The sequence below is a fragment of the Rana temporaria genome, chromosome 1 (assembly GCF_905171775.1).
Source record: "Rana temporaria chromosome 1, aRanTem1.1, whole genome shotgun sequence".
NCBI lineage: Eukaryota > Metazoa > Chordata > Amphibia > Anura > Ranidae > Rana > Rana temporaria.
In genome coordinates, this window is record NC_053489.1 from 56,397,812 (window position 1) to 56,425,416 (window position 27,605).

Genomic DNA, 27,605 nt, shown 5'->3' on the forward strand with positions numbered 1-27,605 from the left:
GTTGTAGGAAACACGGGCTGTTCTACCTAGAGGTTGTAGGAAACACGGGCTGTTCTACCTAGAGGTTGTAGGAAACACGGGCTGTTCTACCTAGAGGTTGTAGGAAACACGGGCTGTTCTACCTAGAGGTTGTAGGAAACACGGGCTGTTCTACCTAGAGGTTGTAGGAAACACGGGCTGTTCTACCTAGAGGTTGTAGGAAACACGGGGTGTTATACCTAGAGGTTGTAGGAAACACGGGGGGGGGGGGTTATACCTAGAGGTTGTAGGAAACACGGGGTGTTATACCTAGAGGTTGTAGGAAACACGGGGGGGGGGTTATACCTAGAGGTTGTAGGAAACAGAGGAGGTGTTTTACCTACAAAACTTCCTTGTGGTAGAGGTCTAAAGCTAGACTAGAAGAAATTTGGTTGAAAATTCTTCATTTTAAGAACGTTTGAATCGTTAGTGGGGTCAAATCGTCATTTGTTTTCAAGAGAACTTGAAGGAGCAGGATGGAAATGTTTTCTCAAATGAACAAATTAGTAACGCTATATGAGGTTTTCAGGAAAGTCTATTCACGCCAAAATCAAATGTTAAAAGTAAACATTTTTTGAAGCACTTTTGAACAACATTCCGCAAGCCATCCAAAGTACGAATGAGAACTTTTGTACAAATGTTCTTATAAATGTTCATATGGAAAATCTACTAGTTAGTGGATGTAAACCTAATTCATATATCTGCAGTGTTTTGTTATCTCTCTTCAAAAAGCGGAGTCCCCTAGCTTTCTCCTGAACCGTTCCTCTGTTATCAGCCTGATAATTCTCACACATTGGATACAAGCAGCCTGACAATTCTGTCAGGGGAGGTTGCTAAAATAGATGAGCAGGGAGCTGGCCCTCTTGCAAAACACCTCTGAGAGTCTCTGCCTATGTGGAGAGGGGGTGTGTGCCTTTCCTCCAATCAGCAATGTTGGCTATCTTGGCTGTATGCCCAGACATCACACTCTGTGTTAAACAGGAAGAGAAAATCTCCTAACACAATCTGAACTTTCAGCATATAAATGTGAAGACAGCAGATATACATGTAGGGAGATTTGGTTCATCCCTGTGTATCATCTGAGGCTGTTCACTTCACTGGATGTATGGATGGTTTACATACATGGTTTTGTAGTAGCATTTCTCAACTTCTTTACCCTAATTAAATCCTTGAAATAGTTTTTAGCTCCCAGCGAACCCCTGCTAAAAACATTATACTGTATCTACAGTTGATGGTACATTACATCTAGATGACAAAATGATGACCAGAATATAATGTGAAAAAAAACGTAAAAACCGTAGTGTCTCCTTACACTAGTGGTCAGTGGAGAGGTTGCCCCCTAAAGTAGAACTAAGGGCAAAACCTATTTTTTTTAGTTATGGCTAGAGGGGAGATGGATTACACCTATTAGGTTTTTATTGCTGTCTGTGCCCCTGTTCTGCCCAAATATGCAACTCGGCAGAATATCCAACCGCGTCATTTCTGGTTTATTTAACCACTTACGGAAGGACCGCCGCAGGAATACATTGGCTGTTTGAAGAGGAATACAGTTGCAGCTAGCTACCATAACCCCGGTATCCTCTTCTTCAGCGGGCGGTCCGCTACAAGATGAAAGTGATCTCTGTGGAGGATTTGCAGCAAGATCACTTTTATCGGCTTACCCGAGGCCGTCGGCAGCAGTGGAGGCGATCGCGTCTGTCCCCGTGCTGAGTATGGAGACGAGTGAGGGGAAGATAGCCCCCACCCATCTCCATATTACTGCAGGGCGGAAGCGACGTCAAAACGTCACTTCCGCCCATAGCTCTTGAAGGGAGTTTAAAATAAATAAGAAAACTTTTTTTTAAGCGCCCCATCCCGAAGAGCTTGCGCACAGAAGCGATCGCATACGTGAGCGGCGCCTCTAGATTTTTTTTTTAACGTCGCCTATAGAGATTTTTATGGGTAAAAGTTTGTCGCCATTCCACGAGCGGGCGCAATTTTGAAGCATGACATGTTGGGTATCAATTTACTCAGCTTAACATTATCTTTCGCAATATATAAAAAAAAATTGGGCCAACTTTACTGTTGTCTTATTTTTTAATTCCAAAAAGTGATTTTGTTTCCAAAAAAGTGCGCTTTTAAGACCGCTGCAAATACACGGTGTGACAAAAAGTATTGCAACGACCGCCATTTTATTCTCTAAGGTGTTGGAACAAAAAAATATATAATGTTTGGGGGTTCTAAGTAATTTTCTAGCAATAAAACAGTTTTTAACTTGTAAACACCAAATCTCAGAATGAGGCTCGGTCCTTAAGTGGTTAAAACATGATTAATTGCAGATTTCTATGAAATAATTTCACATGAGGAATACATGTTTTGACACAAGAGGGGCAACTGAATGAAGTCCGGTGCACAATATTATGAGCGAAGATTGTTACTCCGCTCCAACACTAACCAGCAAAATGGCCGCCTGTGAAACGGCGACAACTTCATCCCTGTTAGCTGCTGTGCTGTGAAAACACCGAAATGTTCCTTTACCTGACTGCACTCAGGTTGTGTCCTGAGTGTCCAAACACAAATTCGTCAAAATCTGCAATTATTGTGGGTTTTAGGAAACCGGAATTGACATGGTTGGATATTCTGCCGAGTTGCGTATTTTGTCAGGACATCCCCTTTAAGGAGATTCGCTTTCTATATTTGTCTTGTTTACCATTATCATTAAAAGTGAATTTAAAATAAGATCACATATTTTAGGTTGTCCGCAGAAAAGTAATAGCCGGGAAATCTTCCAATGGGGACACTAGTTCTGGTGACCTAGGGTCCCCAAGGAATTCCCTTAATTTGCAGATTTTTACTCTCACTTCCTACTTGGCTATGGGACAGGAAGTGAAGGGAAATCTCTGCAATGGGACACAGATGGTGAACAAAAATCTGCTAGGGTTTATAACCCTCCCTTGCTTTGTCCAAGAGGAAAAAACTATTTTTTGGCCTGTAGTTCTACTTTAAGTGGTCATTGTAGACGTGCCCCCTTACATTTTACAGTGGTCATTGTAGACCTGCCCCATTACTTTTCTGGTCATTGAAGAAGTTCCCCCTTACATTTTTAGTCATTGTAGAAGTGCCCCCCTTATATGTATAGCCATTGTACTCCCTTACATTTTTGGTTGTTGTAAAAGTGTCCCCTTATATTTCTTGTTTTTGTAGAAGTGTTCCCTTACTAGGGTTGTCCCGATACCGATGCTAGTATCGGTATCGGGACCTATACTGAGCATTTGCCCGAGTACTTGTACTCGCGCAAATGCTCCCGATGCTTCACCGATACTTTATTTTTTTTTTCTCTGAGTGGGGGCGGGGAGCGGTCAGAGAGGAGACTGAGGGCGCGGAGAGGAGGCGGAGAGCAGAGCAGTCCTCGGGTATGTTAAACATGCCACTGGAGGAGAGCTGCTGCCGCCGTTTAGTTGTTCGGCGCTCAGGGAACATAACAGCTTTCATTTGAATAGCTGTGTGTTCCCCGCCACGCATTGTCATATATAGCCCCTCCCCCTTGTCCGGGCACTTTGATAGACAGATCACCCGTCCCAGGATTGGACGGGTGATCTGTCTATCAAAGTGCCCAGACAAGGGGGAGGGGCTATAAATGATGACGCGCAGCGGGGAACACACAGCTATTAAAATGAAAGCTGTTATGTTCCCCGAGCGCTGATCAACTAGACGGCAGGGGGAGACCGACACGAGGCTGCATTTGGGGGACACGAGGCTGCATTTGGGGGACACGAGGCTGCATTTGGGGGACACGAGGCTGCATTTGGGGGACACGAGGCTGCATTTGGGGGACACATGGCTGCATTTTTAAAAAAAAGTATCGGTAATCGGTATCGGCGAGTACATGGAAAAAAAGTATCGGTACTTGTACTCGGTCCTAAAAAAGTGGTATCGGGACATCCCTACCTCTTACATTAGTGGTCAGTTTAGTGCTCCCTTACATTCCTGGTCATTGTAGAAGTTGCCCCTTACATTGGTTGTCAGTGGAAAATTGCATGTTTACATTGATGGTCATTGAAGGTATGGGGGGTTTATCCACTATTGCTCATGGCTTGAGGAACTACTGGAGTTGCTCCAGTATTCCACGGAACCCTGACTGAAAAAAGCTTTTCTATAGGCTGATAATGACACATTATTTTTGTTGTGCCTACCCCGATTTTCCGGGAGCCTGATGGTGACTACCAGGGGTAGGGATAGCTGACATACATTCTCAGGGTGCAGGTTTGTGGGTGATGAACACGAAAGAACATTGGGAGCCAGTCACTTTTATGCTTTAAACATAGTGAAGTTTATTCCTAGAACAGAAAAAATATGGGAGAGAGGGGACAGGGCACAGGACACCCTTAATAACGATTAGCAACAGGCAGATTGGCAGACTTTAGACAAAAATGGGTGAGATCAGGTTGACAGCAGTACAGGAATAAGAGCCTTTAACCACTTAAGCCCCGGACCATATTGCTGCCTAAAGACCCAAGGGGTTTTTACAGTTCGGGACTGCGTCGCTTTAACAGACAATTGCGCGGTCGTGCGACGTGGCTCCCAAACAAAATTGGCGTCCTTTTTTCCCCACAAATGGAGCTTTCTTTTGGTGGTATTTGATCACCTCTGCGTTTTTTATTTTTTGTGCTATAAACAAAAATAGAGCGACAATTTTGAAAAAAATGCAATATTTTTTACTTTTTGCTGTAATAAATATCCCCCAAAAACATATATAAAAATTTTTTTTTCCTCAGTTTAGGCTGATACGTATTCTTCTACCTATTTTTGGTAAAAAAAATCGCAAGAATCGTTTATCGGTTGGTTTGCGCAAAATTTATAGCGTTTACAAAATAGGGGATAGTTTTTTTGCATTTTTATTTTTTTATTTTTTTTTACTACTAATGGCGGCGATCAGCGATTTTTTTCGTGACTGCGACATTATGGCGGACACTTTGGACAATTTTGACACATTTTTGGGACAATTGTCATTTTCACAGCAAAAAATGCATTTAAATTGCATTGTTTGTTGTGAAAATGACAGTTGCAGTTTGGGAGTTAACCACAGGGGGCGCTGTAGGAGTTAGGGTTTACTTTGTGTGTGTTTACTAGTGTAGGGGGGTGTGGCTGTAGGACTGACGTCATCGATCGTGTCTTCCCTATAAAGGGAATGACGCGATCGATGCGCCGACACAGTGAAGCACGGGGAAGCCGTGTTTACACACGGCTCTCCCCGTTCTTCAGCTCCGGGGAGCGATCGCGACGGAGCGGCTATAAACAAATAGCCGCGCCGTCGTCCCGGATCGCTCCCCGAGCGGACCCGACCTCCGCATGTACCGGGGGGGTCCCGATCGGACCCCCCACCCACGTCTAGCAGAGTACGTACAGGTACGTACATGTGCCTGTCCGTGCCATTCTGCTGACGTATATGTACATGAGGAGGTCGGGAAGTGGTTAAGCTGAACCAGCACATCTGTACTTTGTAGGATAGGCTGTCTCCTCTAGTAACTGAACTTTTACTCACTGCTTCATCTCAGATTCCCTTGGATGAGTTCCCTCTTGAAGTCCTCCCAGCCACTTCATAGCCTCCAGCTCTTGAAAAGTCCCCTCTGGTGCTTCCTTAGAACTCCATCCCTCTAGAATCATTCCTGGATCTTTGGCAGGCTTTCCTCTGCATAAACTTGAACACCTGGATAGGCCTTGGATAGGCATAGCAGCCGGCAGCCACCTGGATAGGCTTCCGGCCTAGCAGCCAGGAACTGTACACACATTCCTGGGCCAGAAGACTAACCCTGATCACCTGACTTTTTCCAGATCAATACCTTTTCCTAGCATGCAAAGCTACTAGTCTGATTGGCTGAGAAAGATATATTTATTCCTAACCTGAACTTCACTGTAGCTCATCACTCCAATGTCAAAGGCAACAGCACCACCTACTGACAAACGGGAGAAACCACAGCCAACAAGATTAGGGCAGAAGTCATTTGGCCACTAAACACTACAAATTAGCCAGGCTGGCTACCATCCAGCACAACTAAATTTACATGTAGCCCTACTTTTAGGACAAATGTGCTACACAAATAACAAAATTATGACCAGAATATACTGTGAAAAAAAACGTGAAAACCGTAGTGTCTCCTTAGTGGAGAGGTTGCTCCTTAGGTAGTCATTGTACACATGCCCCCTACATTTCTGGTTACTGTAGATGTCTCCCCTTGCCTTTCTTGCCATTGTAGAAGTGGCCCTTACAGTCCTGGTTATTGTAGAAGTGCCCTCTTGGATCTATGGTCATTGTAGAAGTGCCCTCTTGGATCTATGGTCATTGTAGAAGTGCCCTCTTGGATCTATGGTCATTGTAGAAGTGCCCACTTGGATCTATGGTCATTGTAGAAGTGCCCACTTGGATCTATGGTCATTGTAGAAGTGCCCACTTGGATCTATGGTCATTGTAGAAGTGCCCACTTGGATCTATGGTCATTGTAGAAGTGCCCACTTGGATCTCTGGTGATTGTAGAAGTGTCCTCTTAGATCTCTGGTGATTGTAGAAGTGTCCTCTTAGATCTCTGGTGATTGTAGAAGTGTCCTCTTAGATCTCTGGTGATTGTAGAAGTGTCCTCTTAGATCTCTGGTGATTGTAGAAGTGTCCTCTTAGATCTCTGGTGATTGTAGAAGTGTCCTCTTAGATCTCTGGTGATTGTAGAAGTGTCCTCTTAGATCTCTGGTGATTGTAGAAGTGTCCTCTTAGATCTCTGGTGATTGTAGAAGTGTCCTCTTAGATCTCTGGTGATTGTAGAAGTGTCCTCTTAGATCTCTGGTGATTGTAGAAGTGTCCTCTTAGATCTCTGGTGATTGTACAAGTGTCCTCTTGGATCTCTGGTGATTGTAGACGTGCCCTCTTGGATCTCTGGTGATTGTAGACGTGCCCTCTTGGATCTCTGGTGATTGTAGACGTGCCCTCTTGGATCTCTGGTGATTGTAGACGTGCCCTCTTGGATCTCTGGTGATTGTAGACGTGCCCTCTTGGATCTCTGGTGATTGTAGACGTGCCCTCTTGGATCTCTGGTCATTGTAGACGTGCCCTCTTGGATCTCTGGTCATTGTAGACGTGCCCTCTTGGATCTCTGGTCATTGTAGACGTGCCCTCTTGGATCTCTGGTCATTGTAGACGTGCCCTCTTGGATCTCTGGTCATTGTAGACGTGCCCTCTTGGATCTCTGGTCATTGTAGACGTGCCCTCTTGGATCTCTGGTCATTGTAGATGTGCCCTCTTGGATCTCTGGTCATTGTAGACGTGCCCTCTTGGATCTCTGGTCATTGTAGAAGTGTCCCTTTTAAATTTATGGCCATCATACTACCTTACATTTTTGGTTGTTGTAAAACTGTCCCACATTTCTTGTCTTGTAGAAGTACCCTCTTACATTAGTATCCGTTAAATGCTCCCTTACATTCCTGACCATTGTAGAAGTGGCACCTTACATTGGTTGTCAGTGGAAAATTGCCCCCTTACACTGGTGGCCATTTTAGGTATGGGGGGGGGGGGGGTTTATCGACTATTGCTCGCTGCTTAAGGAACCACTGGAGGTACCCTGGTATTCGTTGAAAGGCTTTTCTATAGTCTGACCATCATAAATGAATCCTTCCTCGTTGGTATTAGAAGGGCATAATTATAAAGGTTCACAATGGTTATTCCACCATGTTTTTTTTGTTTTGTTTTTTTCAGTTCAACCTGTATATATAAATGCTTGTTTGATGGTCTGAAATTGTCCCCAAAATTCCACTGTTTCCTAAGCATTTTGCACATTTTCTGATGAAATCCTTCACATCGGTAAAGCTCAATACCAAATCCTACAAAAATAAAACTGCATTAGTACCTCACTATAACAGAATGTACAGAATTCCTCTGGGAGAGTTTGGCAAGTTTCATGTCGTTCTTTTCACAAAAGTTGGCATTTTTATCTCATTCTTCCAAGACCACTTCACCTTTTTTTCTGGCTGACGGCCTCTGGATCGCTGATTTATAAACACAGAAGGTCGGCCAATACGGTCAGGAAAGCAGCAAAACAAGAACACTGAGGTTTCGTTTGCAGCATTTGTAAACGGTTCCCTTTGTTTTATTGATGGTATTGCTCGAGTAATTAGCAGCAAATGATTCTGCAGAGAATAGCGTTTGCTCATTTAATGATCCTTTAGGGAAATTTTTCTAAAAAAAAGGTTAAACCCAAGCACAAGGGTGCTATTGAATTTTCTGCCCAGTGCGCCATTGGTCGAGAGCAATCGAGAATTTAAAGTGGTAGTAAAGGCAATTTGTTTGTTTTACCTATAGGTAAGCCTATAATAGGGCTTGCCTATAGGTACTATAAATATCTCCTAAGAGTGCACCAATTGGCTGATTGCTGATTGGCTACCTTTCAGAACTACACTCCCCAGTTTTAGTAAATCAACTCCTATTTGTATCTAAAAAGGCTGCATTACACCTCTTCCCATTTTTGCATCTAGGACTTCTTCAGGACGTCTCCAATCCTCTGGAACTCCCCAACCCAATCTGTCTAGTTATCTTGTACACTGCCCACCTTAAGGGGGTTGTATACCCTTGTGTTTTTTCACCTTGATGCATCCTAAGGTGCATTAAACGCCCCCCCCCCCCCGTTTTACTTACCTGAGCCCCGAATTTCCTTGGGCGCGATCCCGTGTCGCTCTCTCCATGGCTTCTCGGCTCTTCATTGAATAGATTGATAGCAGCCATTGGCTCCCGCTGCTGTCAATCAAATCTAGTGACGCGGCCGCTGGGAGGCGGGGCAGAGTCATGCACTTGGCGTCTATGGAGGCCAAGTATATGATACAGGAGCACGCCCGCAAGGTAACCCCCTTGGGAGAGAGCTTCCCAGAGGGGGTTATCTAATGCGGGGAGGAGCCATGAGAGCTGCCGTGGGACCCCAGAAGAGGAGGATCGGGGCCACTCTGCAAAACAAACTGCACAGTGGAGGTGAGTATGATATGTTTGTTATTTAAAAAAAATAAACTTGAACCTTTTAATATCACTTTAAGGCCGGGTTCACACTATTGCAAATTGGATGTGGGCTTCCCCGCATCCCATTCGCATGACAGGAGAGTATGACCGGTTCTCAATGGAGCCGGTTCACATATCTCTGGGCGGCTGCAGAGCGCACAGCAGAGTCCTGTGCGTCTTTAGCTCCATTTCAGGTCCAACATCAGCCAAAACTTTAGTCCTGAAACAGTGAACGGGGATGCACCGGACCGCCTGCTGCAAGACGTTCCGCACAGTGTGAATCCAGCCTAGGTTGATCCCTGACCGCCTGCTGCAAGACGCTCCGCACAGTGTGAATCCAGCCTAGGTTGATCCCTGACCGCCTGCTGCAAGATGCTCCGCACAGTGTGAATCCAGTTTAGGTTGATCCCTGAAAACACATCTCTTCCGGGGTCCCACTTTTACCTAAAAATGTAACTATTCTTTCATCATCAGCTCACTGTCCTTTCCTTTTTGTATCGCTTGTCCTTTCCCTTTTGTATCGCTTGTCCTTTCCCTTTTGTATCACTTGTCCTTTCCCTTTTGTATCACTTGTCCTTTCCTTTTTGTATCACTTGTCCTTTCCCTTTTGTATCACTTGTCCTTTCCCTTTTGTATCACTTGTCCTTTCCCTTTTGTATCACTTGTCCTTTCCCTTTTGTATCGCTTGTCCTTTCCCTTTTGTATCACTTGTCCTTTCCCTTTTGTATCACTTGTCCTTTCCCTTTTGTATCACTTGTCCTTTCCTTTTTGTATCACTTGTCCTTTCCCTTTTGTATCACTTGTCCTTTCCCTTTTGTATCACTTGTCCTTTCCCTTTTGTATCACTTGTCCTTTCCTTTTTGTATCACTTGTCCTTTCCTTTTTGTATCACTTGTCCTTTCCTTTTTGTATCACTTGTCCTTTCCTTTTTGTATCACTTGTCCTTTCCCTTTTGTATCTCTATCCTTTCCTTTTTGTATCACTTGTCCTTTCCTTTTTGTATCACTTGTCCTTTCCTTTTTGTATCACTTGTCCTTTCCTTTTTGTATCACTTGTCCTTTCCTTTTTGTATCACTTGTCCTTTCCTTTTTGTATCACTTGTCCTTTCCTTTTTGTATCACTTGTCCTTTCCCTTTTGTATCTCTATCCTTTCCTTTTTGTATCACTTGTCCTTTCCTTTTTGTATCACTTGTCCTTTCCTTTTTGTATCACTTGTCCTTTCATTTTTGTATCACTTGTCCTTTCCTTTTTGTATCACTTGTCCTTTCCTTTTTGTATCACTATCCTTTCCTTTTTGTATCACTATCCTTTCCCTTTTGTATCACTTGTCCTTTCCTTTTTGTATCACTTGTCCTTTCCTTTTTAGAGTGTAAGCTCTGTTGGACAGGCCCCTCATAAACTTCTTGTCTTCAATTGTATTGTAACCGTACTGTCTCCCTTTTTTGTTGTACAGAGCTGTGCAAAATGTTAGCACTATGTAAATCCTGTACCACCAAATAAAGAATAACATATAACAGCAGATAGTGGATCAGAAATAATTGATAAGAATTGAGTATAGTGTTATCACCACCTGTAGTACATAGATTGCTGACCACAACATTTTTTTTTTCACCAGCTGCCAATGGCAACCTCCCGATGCTGCAACTCTTGTGCGAAAACAAATGCCTTCTGAACGTCAAAGATTCGGTAAGAATAGTTTATTTAATAAAAGTATATTATATTTGCAGGCTAAAGCAAAATTCAGATACTCTGTAAAAACTGCTGGCATAACAGGAGTTAAAGTGGGTGTAAACCCCGTTCATGAAATCTGATCTGAGCACATATATCTGTAGTGTTTACTTATCTCTCTCCAAAGCACTAAGTCCCGTGTCTTTCTGCTTCTCCATCAGCATGATAACTTCTGAAAAGCTCAATTTGTGTTGGTTGAGTGCATAGAGATAGGTTAGCAGAGAGCTTGTCTATTCACAGGACAGCTCTGCATGTTTCTCCATGCCCAGACTCCACACCCAGTGATGGACCAGGAAGAAAAAATTCTAACATAATGTTCACTTTCTAAACAGTTTAAAAAGCTTAAGACTGCAGATATAAAAATCAAACTTGTGTAGGGAGATTTGCTTCATCTCTGTGTATCATCTGAGGCTGTTCACTTCACTTTAAGTGTAACAAGTTGCCCGCCACCTGGTAGATGTACACTATATTGTCTAAAGTATTGGGATGCCTGCCTTTACACTCACATGGACTTTAATGGCATCCCAGTCTTAGGGCCAAATCCTCAAAAGAGATACGACGGAGTAACTGCTGTTACTCCGTCATATCCCTGGTCCTAACTATGGAACTGATCCACAGAATCAGTTTTCCATAGTTAGGGAAAAGATCCGGCATGTGTAATTGAATTACTAATGGGGAAGGTAGTGCTGCGCTAATAAGTGGTGAATGAATAGGTGAATGGACAGGTGAGGGAAGGAAATGAAAATTTGTATAACTGAGATAAGGAGCGGTATAGCCAAAATGGCATCAGCATAAAAATAAAATGATCAGTGAACAATAACAATACTGGTGCAAATCATATAACTCCACAAGTTCCTCTTAATGTGATGAAATACACTATGAATAAAGTGATGGGTAGTGCAAAAAGTTCCCAAATAACTGTGATGGGTAACACTAATAAACTGGTGATAAACAGTCCATCAACAAGGCTTGAGCAGTATCAGCAAAAAATATATAAATAATATTTCAAAAGTCCAAAAAATAAGCAAAAAGTGCTAGTGTGGGTCCGCAATATTAAGTGGAAGGGGAATGGGTATCCAGTGATCCTTTTAAGGTGAATAAGGATGTCCCCTTACCTTACTGCTGTAAGGTAACAGCATATAGATCCAACCACATTAGATGGTTATCCCGATGGGCTCTGATCCAAAAACGGCAGGTCCTCCTTGGAGTTCTCGTCCCAGATTGGTCAGTTTCTCGCCCCAAAGAAATAAAGCATCGATAGTGTGATACCGTTTTGAAATTTTAATTCTCATAGATAATAGACAAGGGTACTCACATAATCTAAAATACAATTAAGCATGTAACAAGAGGGGCAATCTGTCGCCAACGTCACCTCCGATACCTCTCAGTGGACTCAATTGAATTGCACTGCCGGATCTTAGGATGCAGTACCGCATCCGCCGCTGGGGGCATTTTGTGTCGAAATGCCGCCTCGGGTATGCAAATTAGCACTTACGGAGATCCACGAAGCTTTTCAGCTTAGTTTTTTCTCCGTAAGTATTAAGTTGCATACGCAAAATTAGGGCTGCTTTTACATGGTGTAAAGTTAGTACACCATGTAAAAGTAGACCCTTCTGTCTAGCGACGCGTTTTTTTTTCGAATTTGAATTTTTTTTTTCGCGCCGTATCTTTTTTTTTTTTCCCGACGCAACTTTATTGACCCGTCGCAATCCACAAAGCCCGACGTAACGTAATTTTGCGCTATTCACGTCGGGAAAATTACGTCACGAGCATGCGCAGTACGGCCGGCGCGGGAGCGCGCCTCATTTAAATGGGAATCGCCCCCATGAAATGAGGAACGCCTTGCGCCGGCGGAATTTAAGTTACACGGCCAGAAATTTCTAGGTAAGTGCTTTGTGGATCGGGCACTTAGGTAGAAATTTTAAGGCAGTGTACCTTAAATTAGAAATTTCCCTGTTACGCCGGGTCTTTGTGGATTTGGCCCTTAGTCCGTAAGGATCAATGTTGAGTTGGCCCACCCTTTGGGAAGTCTGTCCACAAGGTTTAGGAGTGTCACTGTGTTCTAACTGAAAGGGGGATGGGACTTACTAGTGGAAAGGACAGATCGCTGTTAATCCCAGTTCTCACTGTGTCACGAGTGATCGCAGGTGCCCGGCGGTCATTGCGCCTGTCGGGCATTCGCATCGGCTCCGGGGGCGAGCAGCGGGCGCGCCTCCTAGTGGCCACAGGGTGAAGCAATGTAACATAACGTTGTTTTGCCCAGCCGTGCAATGCTGCCGCAGTAAAAGTGGTTAAAGCAGGCCATAAACGAGTCCAAAAATTAAAGCGGTTGTATACCCGCATTTGTTTTGTTTTTTACACCTGAAAAGTAAAAGCCATAACTAGCTCATTATGAAATACTTACCTTAAAACGAGGTGTAGGGAATTCACCTGGTCCACGCTGAGTGAGATGTCATCTTGTTCCGGCATGTCTTCCGGGTATCGCCGCTCCAGCGCTGTGATTGCGCCTTTTAGCCGAGGATCCCCCCTGCGTATGCCCTGCTGCAATCAGCGGGTGCATTGCGAGGGGAATATCTCCCAAACCGTACAGGTTTAGGAGATATTCTTTATACCTACAGGTAAGCCATCAATTGTTTTGATTTTCTTAAAAAAAAAAAATGCATGTTGGTTCAGGCACTTTAGATTGCGGCACGAAAATCGAATGTCTCAGTTGGCACACGAATAATGCAGGAAAAATAAGCGATACAACGATCGATCCACATTTTGTTCGCTTTTCGACTCGTCTGCTTTAGGCACCATGGATTGTATTCATTGATGAGGACGGTATCATGGCCAAGTATTTGATTTTATCAGCAGTTCAGAGGACTCTGAGCTTAAATAAAAGTACAGCAATGAAAGTCAGGTTTTTACTGTCCTAGAGAGTTTGAATCTTCTTTACTAGGAAGTAGGATGAGTCCGATCGTTTCTGTTTTTATGATGCAGTGACTGGTTGAGGCCGGCATTCAGCAGTCCCTTCTGACAGTACACTTGAGCGTGTCATCGATCGCCATGCACGGGGTTCACATTACATCTTTTCCCTACGCTCCGTGTATTATATAATACGGCCGATCGCTGTATACAATGGGATTAGCTATTTTGTAATGGAATTAGCAGAGAAATGTTGGAGCGCGTGCGCTGGAGATTATCGCACATGATTCGTACTTCTGTCATTGCCAAACTGCTTCCAAACTACACTAACCTAAGCCGGATTTTAATGTTAAAGTGGAACATTTCTATCTGTCTATTCTGCCCTATATCTGCAGGAACATCTCTAAATACTGGATTTGATTTAATGCATCTTCACTTTTGTGACATGTATGTATTTTCTTTGCATTTTTCATTGCTTTCCATTATTCCTTGATTCTCCACTTTCCTGTCACCTAGCACCAACTTGTCATATTCTGTGGTCACCATAGGTGGTCTGTATACATCTGTAGTAAAGTAATGAGGTTTCTGGGATCCCCTATTTTGATTTAAGCCAACAGTCCTGCACTATACAGCGATGTGCAATTCACAGCAGCCTCGGGACAGCAGCAGTGCATGTAGGGAAGTTGCAGGACACACTCTTATGGCAGCTGAAGAAAAGAAAGTTGAATGGTATACCAGCAACTTTGTAGCAGCTACGGATCTTTTTTAGGGCCTATTTAGATCTATGTGTGTGCTAGAGGTACACTATGTTACAAAAAGTATTGGGACACCTTCCTTTACACACACACACACACACAGGGGCGGACTGACAACTCATGGGGCCCCCGGGCAATAGAAGATTATGGGGCCCCTGGGCTTACAGATGGCCACCACGCCAGGAGGCAGTGCAGAGGTGGGGCAGCTAAAATCTCGGGATTTTCACATCAAAAGCATGTCGGTTTCGGACATATCAGGGACAGATGTAAAAAAAACATAGATTTTTACATACTGTCCCTGGTTTTATTGAGCCTGGCAACCCTGATGGGGCCCTCTAGTGGCATGGGGCCCTCGGGCAGTGCCGAGTGACTCAATGGTCAGTCCGCCCCTGCACACACATGAACTTTAATGGCATCCCAGTCTTAGTCTGTAGGGTTCAATATTGAGTTGGCCCACCCTTTGCAGCTATAACAGCTTCAACTGTTCTGGAAAGGCCAGGCCGTCCACAAGGTTTAGGAGTGTGTCTATGGGAATGTTTGACCATTCTTCCAGAAGTATTTGTGAGGTCAGGCACTGATGTTGATTAGAAGGCCAAAGGTGTTCCATCAGGTTGAGGTCAGGAATCTGAAGGCCAGTCAAGTTCATCCCAAAGGTGTTCCATCGGGTTGAGGTCAGGACTCTGAAGGCCGGTCAAGTTCCTCCACCCCTAACTTGCTCATCCATGTCTTTATGGACCTTGCTTTGTGTACTGGTGGGCAGTCATGTTGGAACAGGAAAAGGCCGTCCCCCAAACTGTTCCCACAAAGTTGGGCGCATGAAATTGTCCAAAATGTCTTGGTATGCTGATGCCTTAAGAGTTCTGTTCACTGGAACTAAGGGGCCAATCCCAACTCCTGAAAATCAACCCCACACCCAGTGCAAGGTCCATAAAAGTCTTCTGTGTGCAGTAGCCCCATCTCTGTCCAGTGATGTCCACGAATGTCTCAGCCGTCCGAGATTCTCCTTCCTGATTGGCTGAGACACAGCAGCGGCACCATTGGCTCCTGCTGCTGTCAATTAAAGTCAGCTAATCAGGGGAGAGAGGGGGCAGAGCCAGCTCGGGGCTCCGTGTCTGAATGGACGCAGGGAGCTGTGACTCGGCTCGGGTGCCCTCATAGCAAGCTTCTTGCTGTGGGGGCACCCAGCAGGAGGGAGGAGCCAGGCGTGCCGGTAACCTACCGAAAATGTTTCCCCGGCAGATTAGGACCCCCCTGCACTGCGCAGGCACACTACGAACCCCAACCTAGCCTCCGAAAATACCTGAACATGTAGAGCTGAGAGTCAGCTCTACACGGTGCATGCGCAATGACTATCACATATGCGCTCCCGATGCTAGTGCTACTCTGCAAGGGGCGGGGGGGATTTTAACAATAAAGTACAAGTCATAGTGGGGCATGTTGATGGGCTTCTTTTGCAATGGCAATGTTGATGGGTGGATTTGCACATTTAACTCAGATGGCCAAAACGCCCCGCTAAAACGTGTACTTTGTTAAAATCACCCCCGCCCCTTGCAGAGTAGCACTAGCATCGGGAGCGTGCGGCATATGTGATAGTCATTGTGCATGCGCCGTGTAGAGCTGCCTCTCAGCTCTACACGTTCGGCTATTTTCGGAGACTCGGCGCCGCGCCTGCGCAGTACAAGGGGGTCCTTATCCGCCGGGCGGAAGTTATTCGGCAGAACACCGGCATTGACCCGAGAAGAGGAGGATCTGGGCTGCTCTGTGCAAAACCACTACAGCAGGTTAGTATAACATGTTTGTTATTTTCATAGGACTTTAAGGCCTCATGCACGTGTTTGAGCTTTTTATGTTCTCTGTCTCTAAACCCCCCTCCATGTTATCCTAAGTGTCCATACACACTGGGGTAGATTCAGGAAGCAATTACGCCTGCGTATCCATAGATATACGCAGCGTAATTGCTAAGTAGCGCCGGCGTATCGACTTTCTGTATTCAGAAAGCTTGATACGCCAACTGTAGCCTAAGATACCACTGGCATAAGGCTCTTATGCCGTCGTATCTTAGGCTGCATTCTGACACTGGCCGCTAGGTGGCGTTCCCGTAGTTGTCAGCGTAGAGTATGCAAATTGCATACTCACGCCGATTCTCAAACGTACGTGTGCCCGGCAGTCGTGTTTTACGCCATTTGCGTTCGTCGCTTTCGTCGTAAGGCTGCTCCTGCTATTAGGAGGCGCAGCCAATGGTAAGTATAGACGTCATTCCCGCGTCGCGATTTTCGAAATTTACGTTGTTTGCGTAAGTGGATCGTGAATGGCGCTGGACGCCATTTACTTTCACGTCGAAGCAAATGACGTCCTTGCGACGTCATTTACCGCAATGCGCGTCGGGACATTTTCCCGACGGAGCATGCGCAGTACGTTCGTCGCGGGAACGCGCCTAATTTAAATGATCCACGCCCCCCTACGGGATCATTTAAATTACGCACGCTTACGCCGGCCCCTTTTACGAAACGCCGCCGCAAATGCTTCGTGAATGAAGCGTAGCTCCAGTATAAAACAAGGGGGGAACTAATGCGCAAACCAGCCTAACCCAGGAAAAATATATAGTGGTACAAATAAATTAAAAGTTACAATCAAGCAGCAGCCACAACTAATAGTGCTCACGCACTGACAGCATATGATAGACAGGGGGATGTAGTGGCGCTTGCAAATACTAAAAACCGACAATAATTTAAAACAATAAAATATTCTAAACAATGATTCCTAAAGTATGAGAGTGAGTTCGTCCTCTACTGTAGCTCCAGTAATTTACGGAGGCGTATCGTAAAAACGGCCGCCGCCGTAGCAGTGCCTGCCCCTACCTGAATCTACCCCACTGTAGGCATTTACAGGAGTTTAGAGGCCGAAAAAAAAACATCACTTGTGCGTTCAAGAGAGGAGCGTTTTAGCATAAAAAAAAAACCTGACGTGCTGAAACACATGTAAACGTGTGTAAATGTGCGTTTAGCGCTTAAGCATTGTTTTTATTTCAATGTCCAGAGTAAATAATATGTTGGACAATGAAATGAATACATTTCCAAGCTCTTGGCGTGCCTAATCGCTTTGAAAAAACACGGCTTAGGAGTGTTTTTGCAACTGCTTTTCTCCTGCTATTCAGAGCCCCAGTGTGCATGAAGCCTAAGCCCCCCCCCCCCCCCCCACTCACACAAAATCGTACAACTTCACTTGAAATCGCACGATCTCAAAGCCGCATGTCTGTGCAACTTCAGGTGCGACTTGGCTGAGCGATTTCATGCACAGATGTCTATGCAAGTCACACCTGAAATTGTCAGGAACTTTTTTTTTTCGAATCGGTCCAACACCGCAAAGTTGGCGTCACCCCCGATACTGAATAGGGTGCGATTTGTTATGCGATTTGAACCTGTTACCTGGCATAACCGGGGGCTAAATGTCAAGCTAGTTTGCCTTAGTTTTCAAAAAGCAACCCTGAAAAGTAAAAGTGGGATTTCACTAAATTTTAGAGACATCATAAGATGTGATTGTATCCAGAAAGACAATTGGGACGCTGGACGCAGAAATGTACGGACAGGAACTCTCCTAGAAATCGGAGACGCCTGCTCACCGTTTGGCAGCCTATGGTGGCTTTGGTTTGTCAGCTGAGATCTTCCCTAATTATATAAGAAGCCTGGAATCTCAGCCTGGACTCCTCTCCGGGATTATCTGCTCCTCTATCTCCTCTCCTGTCCTCTTATCCTCTTTGTGCTGAGTACGATATTACTTATCCCACTCATCTGGATAATGACGGGCCGGGTAAGCTTTCTTCTTCTCATCAGTGCCGGGCGTATTCTCTTCCTGCTGTAATTTGGGATTCCATTAAATATAGACTTTTACTGAAAATTACAATGTACACTCTACCTAATAACCAATGGCCCGGATTCACATACATTGGCGCATATTTATGCCGGCGTAGCGAATATACGCTACGCTGACGCAGCGCAGAGAGGCAAGCACAGTATTTACATAGCACTTGCTCCCACTCGCTCTCAAATCTACGCTGGGTTTCCTCTGCGTAGGTGGAAGTGGGCGTGAGCCATGCTAATGAGGCGTGACCCCATGCAAATGATGGGCCGAGCACCATAAAGATGTGAATAACGAACGGCGCATGCGCCGTCCCGTGGACGTATCCCAGTGCGCATGCTCAGAATCACATCGGAAATGCACCCTAAGATACGACGGATCACTGCCTACGACGTGAACGTAACCTACGCCTAGTCATATTCACGTACAACGTAAACGACATAAGATTCGGCGGCTTGAGTTCCCTGGTCCATACCTTTGCATGGGTTGCGCCTCATATATGGGAAATAACTTTACGTCGGACGTAAGACTTGCGCAAACCACGTATATTATGTGCCGGGCGCAAGTACGTTCGTGAATCGGCGCATCTCCCTCATTTGCATATACAAATAGAAAATGAATGGGAGCGCCAAATACGTCCAGCGTAAATATGTGCCCACTCTCCGCCGGTGTAGGCAAGTTACGTCGGTCGGATAAAGCCAATTTCCTAGCGTATCTTAGTTTGTGGGCACGGCGCACAGATACGACGGCGCATATTTACACTTACGCGGCGTATCTCGAGATACGTTGGCGTAAGTGCTTTGTGAATCCGGGCCAATATGTATAAACCAACCGTGAAGTCAAAGACAGTTTACACCAACCTTATGTCTACCACACACCATCAGAAAATCATGCAAGCAATCTTCCAATAATCTGATCATTATGTACACAGTTTTCCAGAGCCGATCACGACAGGTCGTCCAAAATTATGTGAGAGGACAAACAAACAAAATATTTTCTCGTACGATACCCAAACGTACGATTTACATTTAACCAATTGACGTCCGTGATATACCCGAAGGATGGCTACAGCGCAGACCTCAAATGGTAGGAGGGTGTCCATGGAGGTTCTCGCGCTGCCCGCGCCCCGCGCGACATGCTCTGTGTTCGCCGAGTTCTCCCGACTCGGCTAAACTCAGAGCAGGGTAAAGGGCCACTCACAGTGGGCCCTTTACCACGTGAGCTGTCGGCCAGTGACAGCTGATCATGGAAGTAAACAGAAGCTGGTTACCAGCTTTTTTTTTTTTTCCTTCAAGCTGTCAGCGTGAAGAAAAGACTAAAGCCGGTGACTGGCTTCTGTTAAGACATTGGTCCCCTAAGTTCCAACCAGTGCTGCAAATCCATGCCCACCAGTGCCATCTGTCAGTGCCCATCAGTACTGCTAATCAGTGCCCACCAGTGCCACCTATCAGTACCTCATCATCAGTGCCTCCTGATTAGTGTCCACCAGTGCCGCCTATTAGTGCCCATTTGTTCTGCCTTATCAGTGCTGCCTCATCAGTGCCCATAAGTGCCACCCATCAGTGCAGCCTCATCGGTGCCTCCTGATCAGTGCCCACCAGTGCTGCCTCATCAGTGTCGTCTATCGGTAGCCATCAGTGTCACCTCACTAGTGCCCATCAGTGAATGAGAAAAAAATAGAAAAACGGTTTATTTTTTTTTCTAAACTTTCTGTAATTTTTTGTTTAGCAAAAAAGAAAACCCCAGTGGTGATCAAATACTACCAAAAAAAAGCTCCATTTGTGTAAAAAAAAAAAAATGATAAACATGTAATTTGGGTACAGTGTTCCATGACCGAGCAATTGTCATTCAAAGTGTGACAGCGCTGAAAGCTGAAAATTGGCCTGGGCAGGAAGGGGTTTAAGTGCCCAGTAAGAAAGTGGTTAATCAGTATTCATCCAGTTACACAAATCATATCCAAAACGGTGCAGGTTTAGGAGATATTTACAGTACCTACAGGTAAGCCTTATTATAGACTTACCTGTAAGTAAAACATAAACTGCCTTTACTAACCCTTTAATTGGACGAGCTGAAGTTAGGAGCTGATTGGCTACCATGGAGAGCTGCACCAGATTTACCACAACCCCTTTGTGTACCAGCAGCATTTATGTCCATCAGCAAGATTCTGTCCACCCTGGTCGTTGCTATGCAGCCGCTTCCTCAGAAACGCAGACCCCGGCCGCACACTGACTGCACACGTGGTCGGTCAGAGGCTCTAGTTGTAAGTTACTGCTCAGATCGTTGCATGTGAACAGCAGCGGTGTCAGCCAAAATATGGACGGGATACAAACCTGACAGCTATGTGCAAGCAACATTTACAACCACCACCCTGTGCGGCCATCTTAATGTATTGCCCATTAAAGTTTTTAGAAACGCAACCGCATACCAAATGCTTGCAATGTGGCTGTGGAGTGGTATTTCAATGTAAATGCCCCTTGGTATCAGGAAAAAAAACAGGCATTTAGGAAATTGCAGTATTGCCTCCTGAATACCTGCAATCCACCAGAAAGGATTGCTTTTCAGAGGGGCAGTAAAGTATTCCACCTGTGTGAAAGGGGCCTTACTGGCAGGATCACCAGGAGAAAGTAAAGGGGGGGGGTGAAAATAAGAAAACGAATGCAGCCACCACCTCTGAGGACTGGTAGGCTGTAATATGACATATTGGTCTTGGGTACTCATACACTTTCATCTTCTATGTTTTACAGGATGGGAACCCTCCTCTTCTTATCTCAGTGCAGTACGGCCACCTAGAAGCCTGTAAGTGTTTCTTGGATCATAAAGCTGATGTGAACATCACAGACAAGAATGGGAAGTAAGTATATCATCATTCATTGTGTTGGTAAGAATATCCTATATCAGTGGTCTCCAAACTGCGGCCCAGGGGCTGGAATGCAGCCCTTTGCTTGGTTTTATCCAGCCCTATGGCACTCCCCCCCCCCCCCCACTGTCAGCAACCGTGGGGCATAGTTTCTGCCATTGACACTGACAACACAGCACTATTCCTCCCCACTGACACCGATAATGGGGCACTATCCCCCCCCCCCCCACTGACACCCACTGGTCACTATTCCTCCCACTGCCCCCCAACGATGGGACACTATTCCTCCCACTGCCCCCCAACGATAGTACACTATTCCTCCCACTGCCCCCCAACGATGGGACGCTATTCCTCCCACTGCCCCCCAACGATGGGACACTATTCCTCCCACTGCCCCCCCAACGATGGGACACTATTCCTCCCACTGCCCCCCCAACGATGGGACACTATTGCTCCCACTGCCCCCCAACGATGGGACACTATGGCTCCCACCGCCCCCCAACGATGGGACACTATTGCTCCCACCGCCCCCCAACGATGGGACACTATTGCTCCCGCCGCCCCCCAACGATGGGACACTATTGCTCCCGCTGCCCCCCAACGATGGGACACTATTGCTCCCGCTGCCCCCCAACGATGGGACACTATTGCTCCCGCTGCCCCCCAACGATGGGACACTATTGCTCCCGCTGCCCCCCAACGATGGGACACTATTGCTCCCGCTGCCCCCCAACGATGGGACACTATTGCTCCCGCTGCCCCCCAACGATGGGACACTATTGCTCCCGCTGCCCCCCAACGATGGGACACTATTGCTCCCGCTGCCCCCCAACGATGGGACACTATTGCTCCCGCTGCCCCCCAACGATGGGACACTATTGCTCCCACTGCCCCCCAACGATGGGACACTATTGCTCCCACTGCCCCCCAACGATGGGACACTATTGCTCCCACTGCCCCCCAACGATGGGACACTGTGACGGACCCATCCGTATACTGGACATATTGTGTTCGTCTGCTTTGCCGTTTTACATGAAGTCGCCCATTCGTATGTCGGCAGTTATAAAGTTATAGATTTTAATGTCTGTTATTTCAGTCTCCCATCTGGTCCCCTAGGGGAGTGTCCACCAGGTGGGAGACCTGCATAAATAATATGCCCTCAGTTCCAGGCTATCTGGGGATACGTTATATGAATATAAAATGTTCGGCAGTTATAAAGTTATAGATTTTAATGTCTGTTATTTCAGTCTCCCATCTGGTCCCCTAGGGGAGTGTCCACCAGGTGGGAGACCTGCATAAATACGGGCGGGTAGCCCACAGTAAATGAGTTTGTGTTTTACCCTCATAATGGAGCTTGGTCTCGTTATTGGAGGGGATTGGGTTACTGGCCACTAAGGACGGTGTATGAAGAGAGGTACCGCAACAACTGGTGGCAAGCGACGGGATGAACATCAGCGCCCAAAGAAACCACTACAACCAGGACCAAATGGAATTGCAATACCAAAACCTGAGAAGAGCTACCTTAAAGGATTTATTAGAGCAAAGAGGCGGACAGGCCAGTAACCTCAAAAAGGGGGACATTATCACATTATTGCTGGAAATGGATGGAGTACCAGCAGCAGAGGGAACCAATGGACTCAGCCCAGACGACAGAACCCCCGAAGAAGAGAGATTTGACCGGGCGGTAAGAATTAGGCTGGCCCATTATGGTCCCAACCCATCTGCGGAAATTATCGCCCAAGTCCAAGCCGCTGTGGAGGCCAACCTGCTACGCCAAAGCGGCACTGCAGCAGCCCCAGTCACAGCAGACACGGGGGAAAGAAAGAAGGTGCCGTTTGCAGCATTTAAAGCCTTCAGTGAGACAGAAGGAGAGATCGATGGGTACCTTGCCGATTTTGAGCGGCAATGTGCCCTGCACAAGGTACCCCTGGAGGACTGGATCCCTATATTGTCCGGCAAGTTATCCGGCCGGGCCAGTGAGGCTTTTCGGGCCATCCCTGACGAGGAGATCGGGGATTATGTGGCCGTCAGGGAAGCTCTACTCTCCCGGTATGCCGTTACACCCGAGGCATACCGAAGGAGGTTCCGGGACACTGTAAAAACGACTGGGGACTCCTACGTTGAATGGGCATGTAAGGTGCACCGCACCGCCGCACACTGGATGGCGGGGTGCCAGGCTGTGTCCGGAGAGGAGGTGCTACAGATGTTTCTGTTGGAACATTGCTTCGACAAATTACCAACAGGGGTCAGAGAGTGGGTAAGGGACCGTAAACCCTCCACTCTCCATGAAGCAGCTCGCCTGGCGGATGAGTATACGGATGCCCGAACATTGGACAATTCAGCCACCAAGGCTCCCGCCAGGGTGGAATACAAGCCAGCAGCTACTATTTACCAACCCCCTATGAATCGGCCCTCAGCACCCCCTCCGTCGACCCAGTATCCCCGCTCACCCCGGTTTAACTCTCGGGAATACTCCCAACCCAGTCGGTGCTACCTATGCAATCAGCTGGGACACAAGCGACCGGAGTGCCCGATGAACAATGCCAACCAAAGTCAGTCCTGGAAGAGACCCCCAGGGGCCAATCCACGACCACCTCTCCCCGCAACTCACTGTGTGGAGGAAGAGGAATGCTGGGGTATTCTGCATGAGGCCGACCCCGTTCAGGCGGCCCACCGAGATAACAGGCAGCACCACAGACAGTGTGTCAAGGTCAACAGGAAGGAGGTCAGTGGCCTACGGGATACCGGTGTGACCATGACTTTACTCCAGAAGCACCTAGTATCCGAGAACCAACATACCGGGGACACGGTCGCAGTACGAGTAGCCGGAGGTGCCGTGTTCCGACTACCCGTTGCCCGGGTACATTTGGATTGGGGAGTGGGCGCTAGACAAGTGAACGTGGGGGTTATGAAAGACTTACCCGCCGATGTCCTCCTTGGCAATGACTTGGCCCCCCTCCTTTCAGCCTATACTCCCATGGGCCCCGCTGCAGTAGACGCTGTCACGACCCGGGCCCAGACCCGTGCCACCGAAGCCGGCCCACCTGCTGCTGCGACCCAGGTAAGACCCTCTACCCCGACGTGTATGTTAGATCCGGCCCCTTTAGGCTGGGATACCCCAGAGATGTACGGAAGGGAGACTAGGGAAGACCCGACGTTAGTGAAGTACAGGGCCAGGGCCGACTCAGGGGAGGAAGGAGTAGATGGGGAGCACTACGAGTGGGGGGGGGATAGGCTGTACAGGATCCCGAGACCGTCCCAAAAACCGAGCACCCCTCCGCACAAGCGACAGCTAGTGGTACCTGCCAAGTACCGGCAGGAGATTTTACGGATTGGACACGATGTGCCGTTAGCGGGCCATCTAGGCTCCCACCGCACAGCTCATAGGATCACACAAAACTTTTTCTGGCCCAATTTGAACCGAGACGTGCGGATGTATTGTAGCACGTGCGACACCTGTCAACGGGTAGGAAAGCGGGGAGATCACCCAAAAGCTAGGCTTCAGTTGATGCCTATCATTGGGGAGCCCTTTTCCCGCATAGCCGTTGACCTTGTAGGTCCACTGGCCAGGGCTAGCCCCTCCGGTAAGAAGTACATTCTTACCGTGGTGGACTATGCCACACGTTACCCAGAGGCAGTAGCGCTGTCTAATATCGAGGCAGAGACAGTAGCTGATGCCCTGGTTAAGATATTCACTAGGGTCGGGTTCCCTCAGGAGATTCTCTCTGATCAGGGAACTCAGTTTACCGCTGTGCTCACCCAGCAACTGTGGAAGGTGTGCGGCATTAAACCGCTGCTTAGCTCACCGTATCACCCACAGACCAACGGCCTCTGCGAGCGATTTAATGGTACCCTCAAACAGATGCTGAGGACCTTTACTGACACTTGCAGAGACTGGGAGCGATTCCTGCCTCATCTGCTATTTGCATACAGAGAGGTGCCCCAGGAATCTACTGGGTTCTCCCCCTTTGAGTTACTCTATGGGAGAAGGGTCCGAGGACCCCTAGATCTCATTAGAGGACACTGGGAGGGGGAGACAGAGCAAGAAGGGACCCCCATAGTACCATATGTCCTGGAACTCCGGGACCGCATGGAGAAACTATCCCTGATGGTAAGGGAAAATCTCCAGGCGGCTCAGGGGAGACAGAAGCGGTGGTACGATCGGGGCGCCCGACAGCGGGTCTTCCAGGTTGGGCAGAAGGTTCTAGTGCTCAAACCTGTGAAGGCAAACAAGATGCAAGCATCTTGGCAGGGCCCGTATAAAGTATTAGCGCAGATATGTGATACTACCTACCTTATAGCCAGCTGTTCAGATGAAGGGATCCAGCGATCCTTTCATGTGAACATGTTAAAGGAGTATCAGGAGCGACCAGAAGATGTTGCGGCAGTCTGTGCCCCAGCTACGGATGACCCCGAGAACTTACCTTTACCTGACTTGTTAGAGAGGAATCCCCAGACAGACCTTACAAGCCTTGTGCAGCTAGGAGACCGGTTAAACCCAGCAAAGAAGGTACAGGCAAGACAGCTTCTGTGGGAGAAGCAGGCGACGTTCTCCCAAGAACCCGGGTACACCACACTAGCTATGCACAAAGTCGAGACGCCCGGACAGAACCCCCTACGACAACCCCCATACCGTATCCCTGAAGCAGTCCGAGAGGAAATGCGGACGGAGATACAGGAGATGACTCGGCTGGGGGTTATCGAGCCGTCAGACAGCCCTTGGGCCTCGCCTGTAGTCCTGGTGCCTAAGAAATATGGGACCACCCGGTTCTGCGTAGATTACAGGCGGCTCAACGAACGGACCACCACTGACGCGTACCCGATGCCCCGGGTAGACGAATTATTAGACCGCATTGCCAGGGGGCGCTACCTGACCACCATTGACCTGTGCAAGGGTTATTGGCAGATCCCCCTGGCCGAGGATGCTATCCCTAAGTCGGCCTTCGTCACCCCATTTGGCCTATTCCAGTTTAAGGTTATGCCATTTGGAATGAAGAATGCTCCGGCTACCTTTCAGCGTATGGTGGATAGACTCCTCGATGGCTTCCAGGACTTCGCGTGTGCGTACCTGGATGACATTGCGGTCTACAGCGAGACTTGGGAAGACCATTTAGTCCACGTGGGGGTGGTGCTGGACAAGATTCAGGCCGCCGGCCTGACCTTGAAGCCAGATAAGTGCCATTTAGGCATGGCAGAAGTGCAGTACTTGGGTCACAGGGTAGGATGTGGGACCCAGCGACCAGAGCCAGCTAAGGTCGAGGCGGTAGCTAACTGGCCCACACCTATCACCAAGACCCAAGTGCTAGCCTTCCTGGGGACGGCAGGGTATTACCGACGTTTTGTCCCCGACTACAGTACGGTGGCCAAGCCCTTGACGGACCTGACTAAGAAAAACTTACCTAAGCAGGTCCTGTGGTCGCCAGCTTGTGAAGCCGCGTTTCGGGCCCTGAAGCAAGCTCTAGTGAATGCCCCTGTCCTGGCTGCCCCAGTGCCTAACAAACGTTTTCTCGTCCATACCGATGCTTCCATGTATGGACTGGGGGCTGTGCTAAGCCAGGTCGGGGAAGATGGAGGGGAGCACCCTGTCGCGTATCTCAGCAGAAAACTACTACCCAGGGAAGTGAGTTATGCGGCAGTGGAGAAGGAGTGTTTAGCCCTGGTCTGGGCACTAAAGAAATTGAGTCCTTATTTATACGGACAAGAATTTTCCCTCATTACGGACCACAACCCCCTAGTTTGGCTTAACCGGGTCTCAGGAGACAATGGCAGACTGCTGAGGTGGAGTCTGGCACTACAGCCTTACAATTTCACCATCAGCTACCGACCCGGTAAGCAGAACGGGAATGCGGATGGATTATCTCGGCAAACAGACGTCTCTACGCCTTCTCCGTCCGGTCATCCCCAAGTTGACCCGCCAAAGGGTCAAGCCGGGTCTGCCGGAGTGTTCCACAAGGAGGGGGCCATGTGACGGACCCATCCGTATACTGGACATATTGTGTTCGTCTGCTTTGCCGTTTTACATGAAGTCGCCCATTCGTATGTCGGCAGTTATAAAGTTATAGATTTTAATGTCTGTTATTTCAGTCTCCCATCTGGTCCCCTAGGGGAGTGTCCACCAGGTGGGAGACCTGCATAAATAATATGCCCTCAGTTCCAGGCTATCTGGGGATACGTTATATGAATATAAAATGTTCGGCAGTTATAAAGTTATAGATTTTAATGTCTGTTATTTCAGTCTCCCATCTGGTCCCCTAGGGGAGTGTCCACCAGGTGGGAGACCTGCATAAATACGGGCGGGTAGCCCACAGTAAATGAGTTTGTGTTTTACCCTCATAATGGAGCTTGGTCTCGTTATTGGAGGGGATTGGGTTACTGGCCACTAAGGACGGTGTATGAAGAGAGGTACCGCAACAGACACTATTGCTCCCACTGCCCCCCAACGATGGGACACTATTGCTCCCACTGCCCCCCAACGATGGGA

General features: G+C 47.4%; 1 protein-coding gene across 2 annotated transcripts in view; it reads left to right on the top strand.

Annotated features, from left to right (window-relative positions):
- Positions 1–27,605, top strand: part of RAI14 (retinoic acid induced 14) — a 264,682-nt gene that overhangs the window by 183,236 nt on the left and 53,841 nt on the right. For both annotated transcript variants that reach the window (XM_040338172.1, XM_040338181.1), the window contains exons 7-8: positions 10,638–10,708; positions 21,012–21,118. In XM_040338172.1, coding sequence (XP_040194106.1) covers positions 10,638–10,708; positions 21,012–21,118 — 178 coding nt within the window. The remainder of the gene's footprint in view (positions 1–10,637; positions 10,709–21,011; positions 21,119–27,605) is intronic.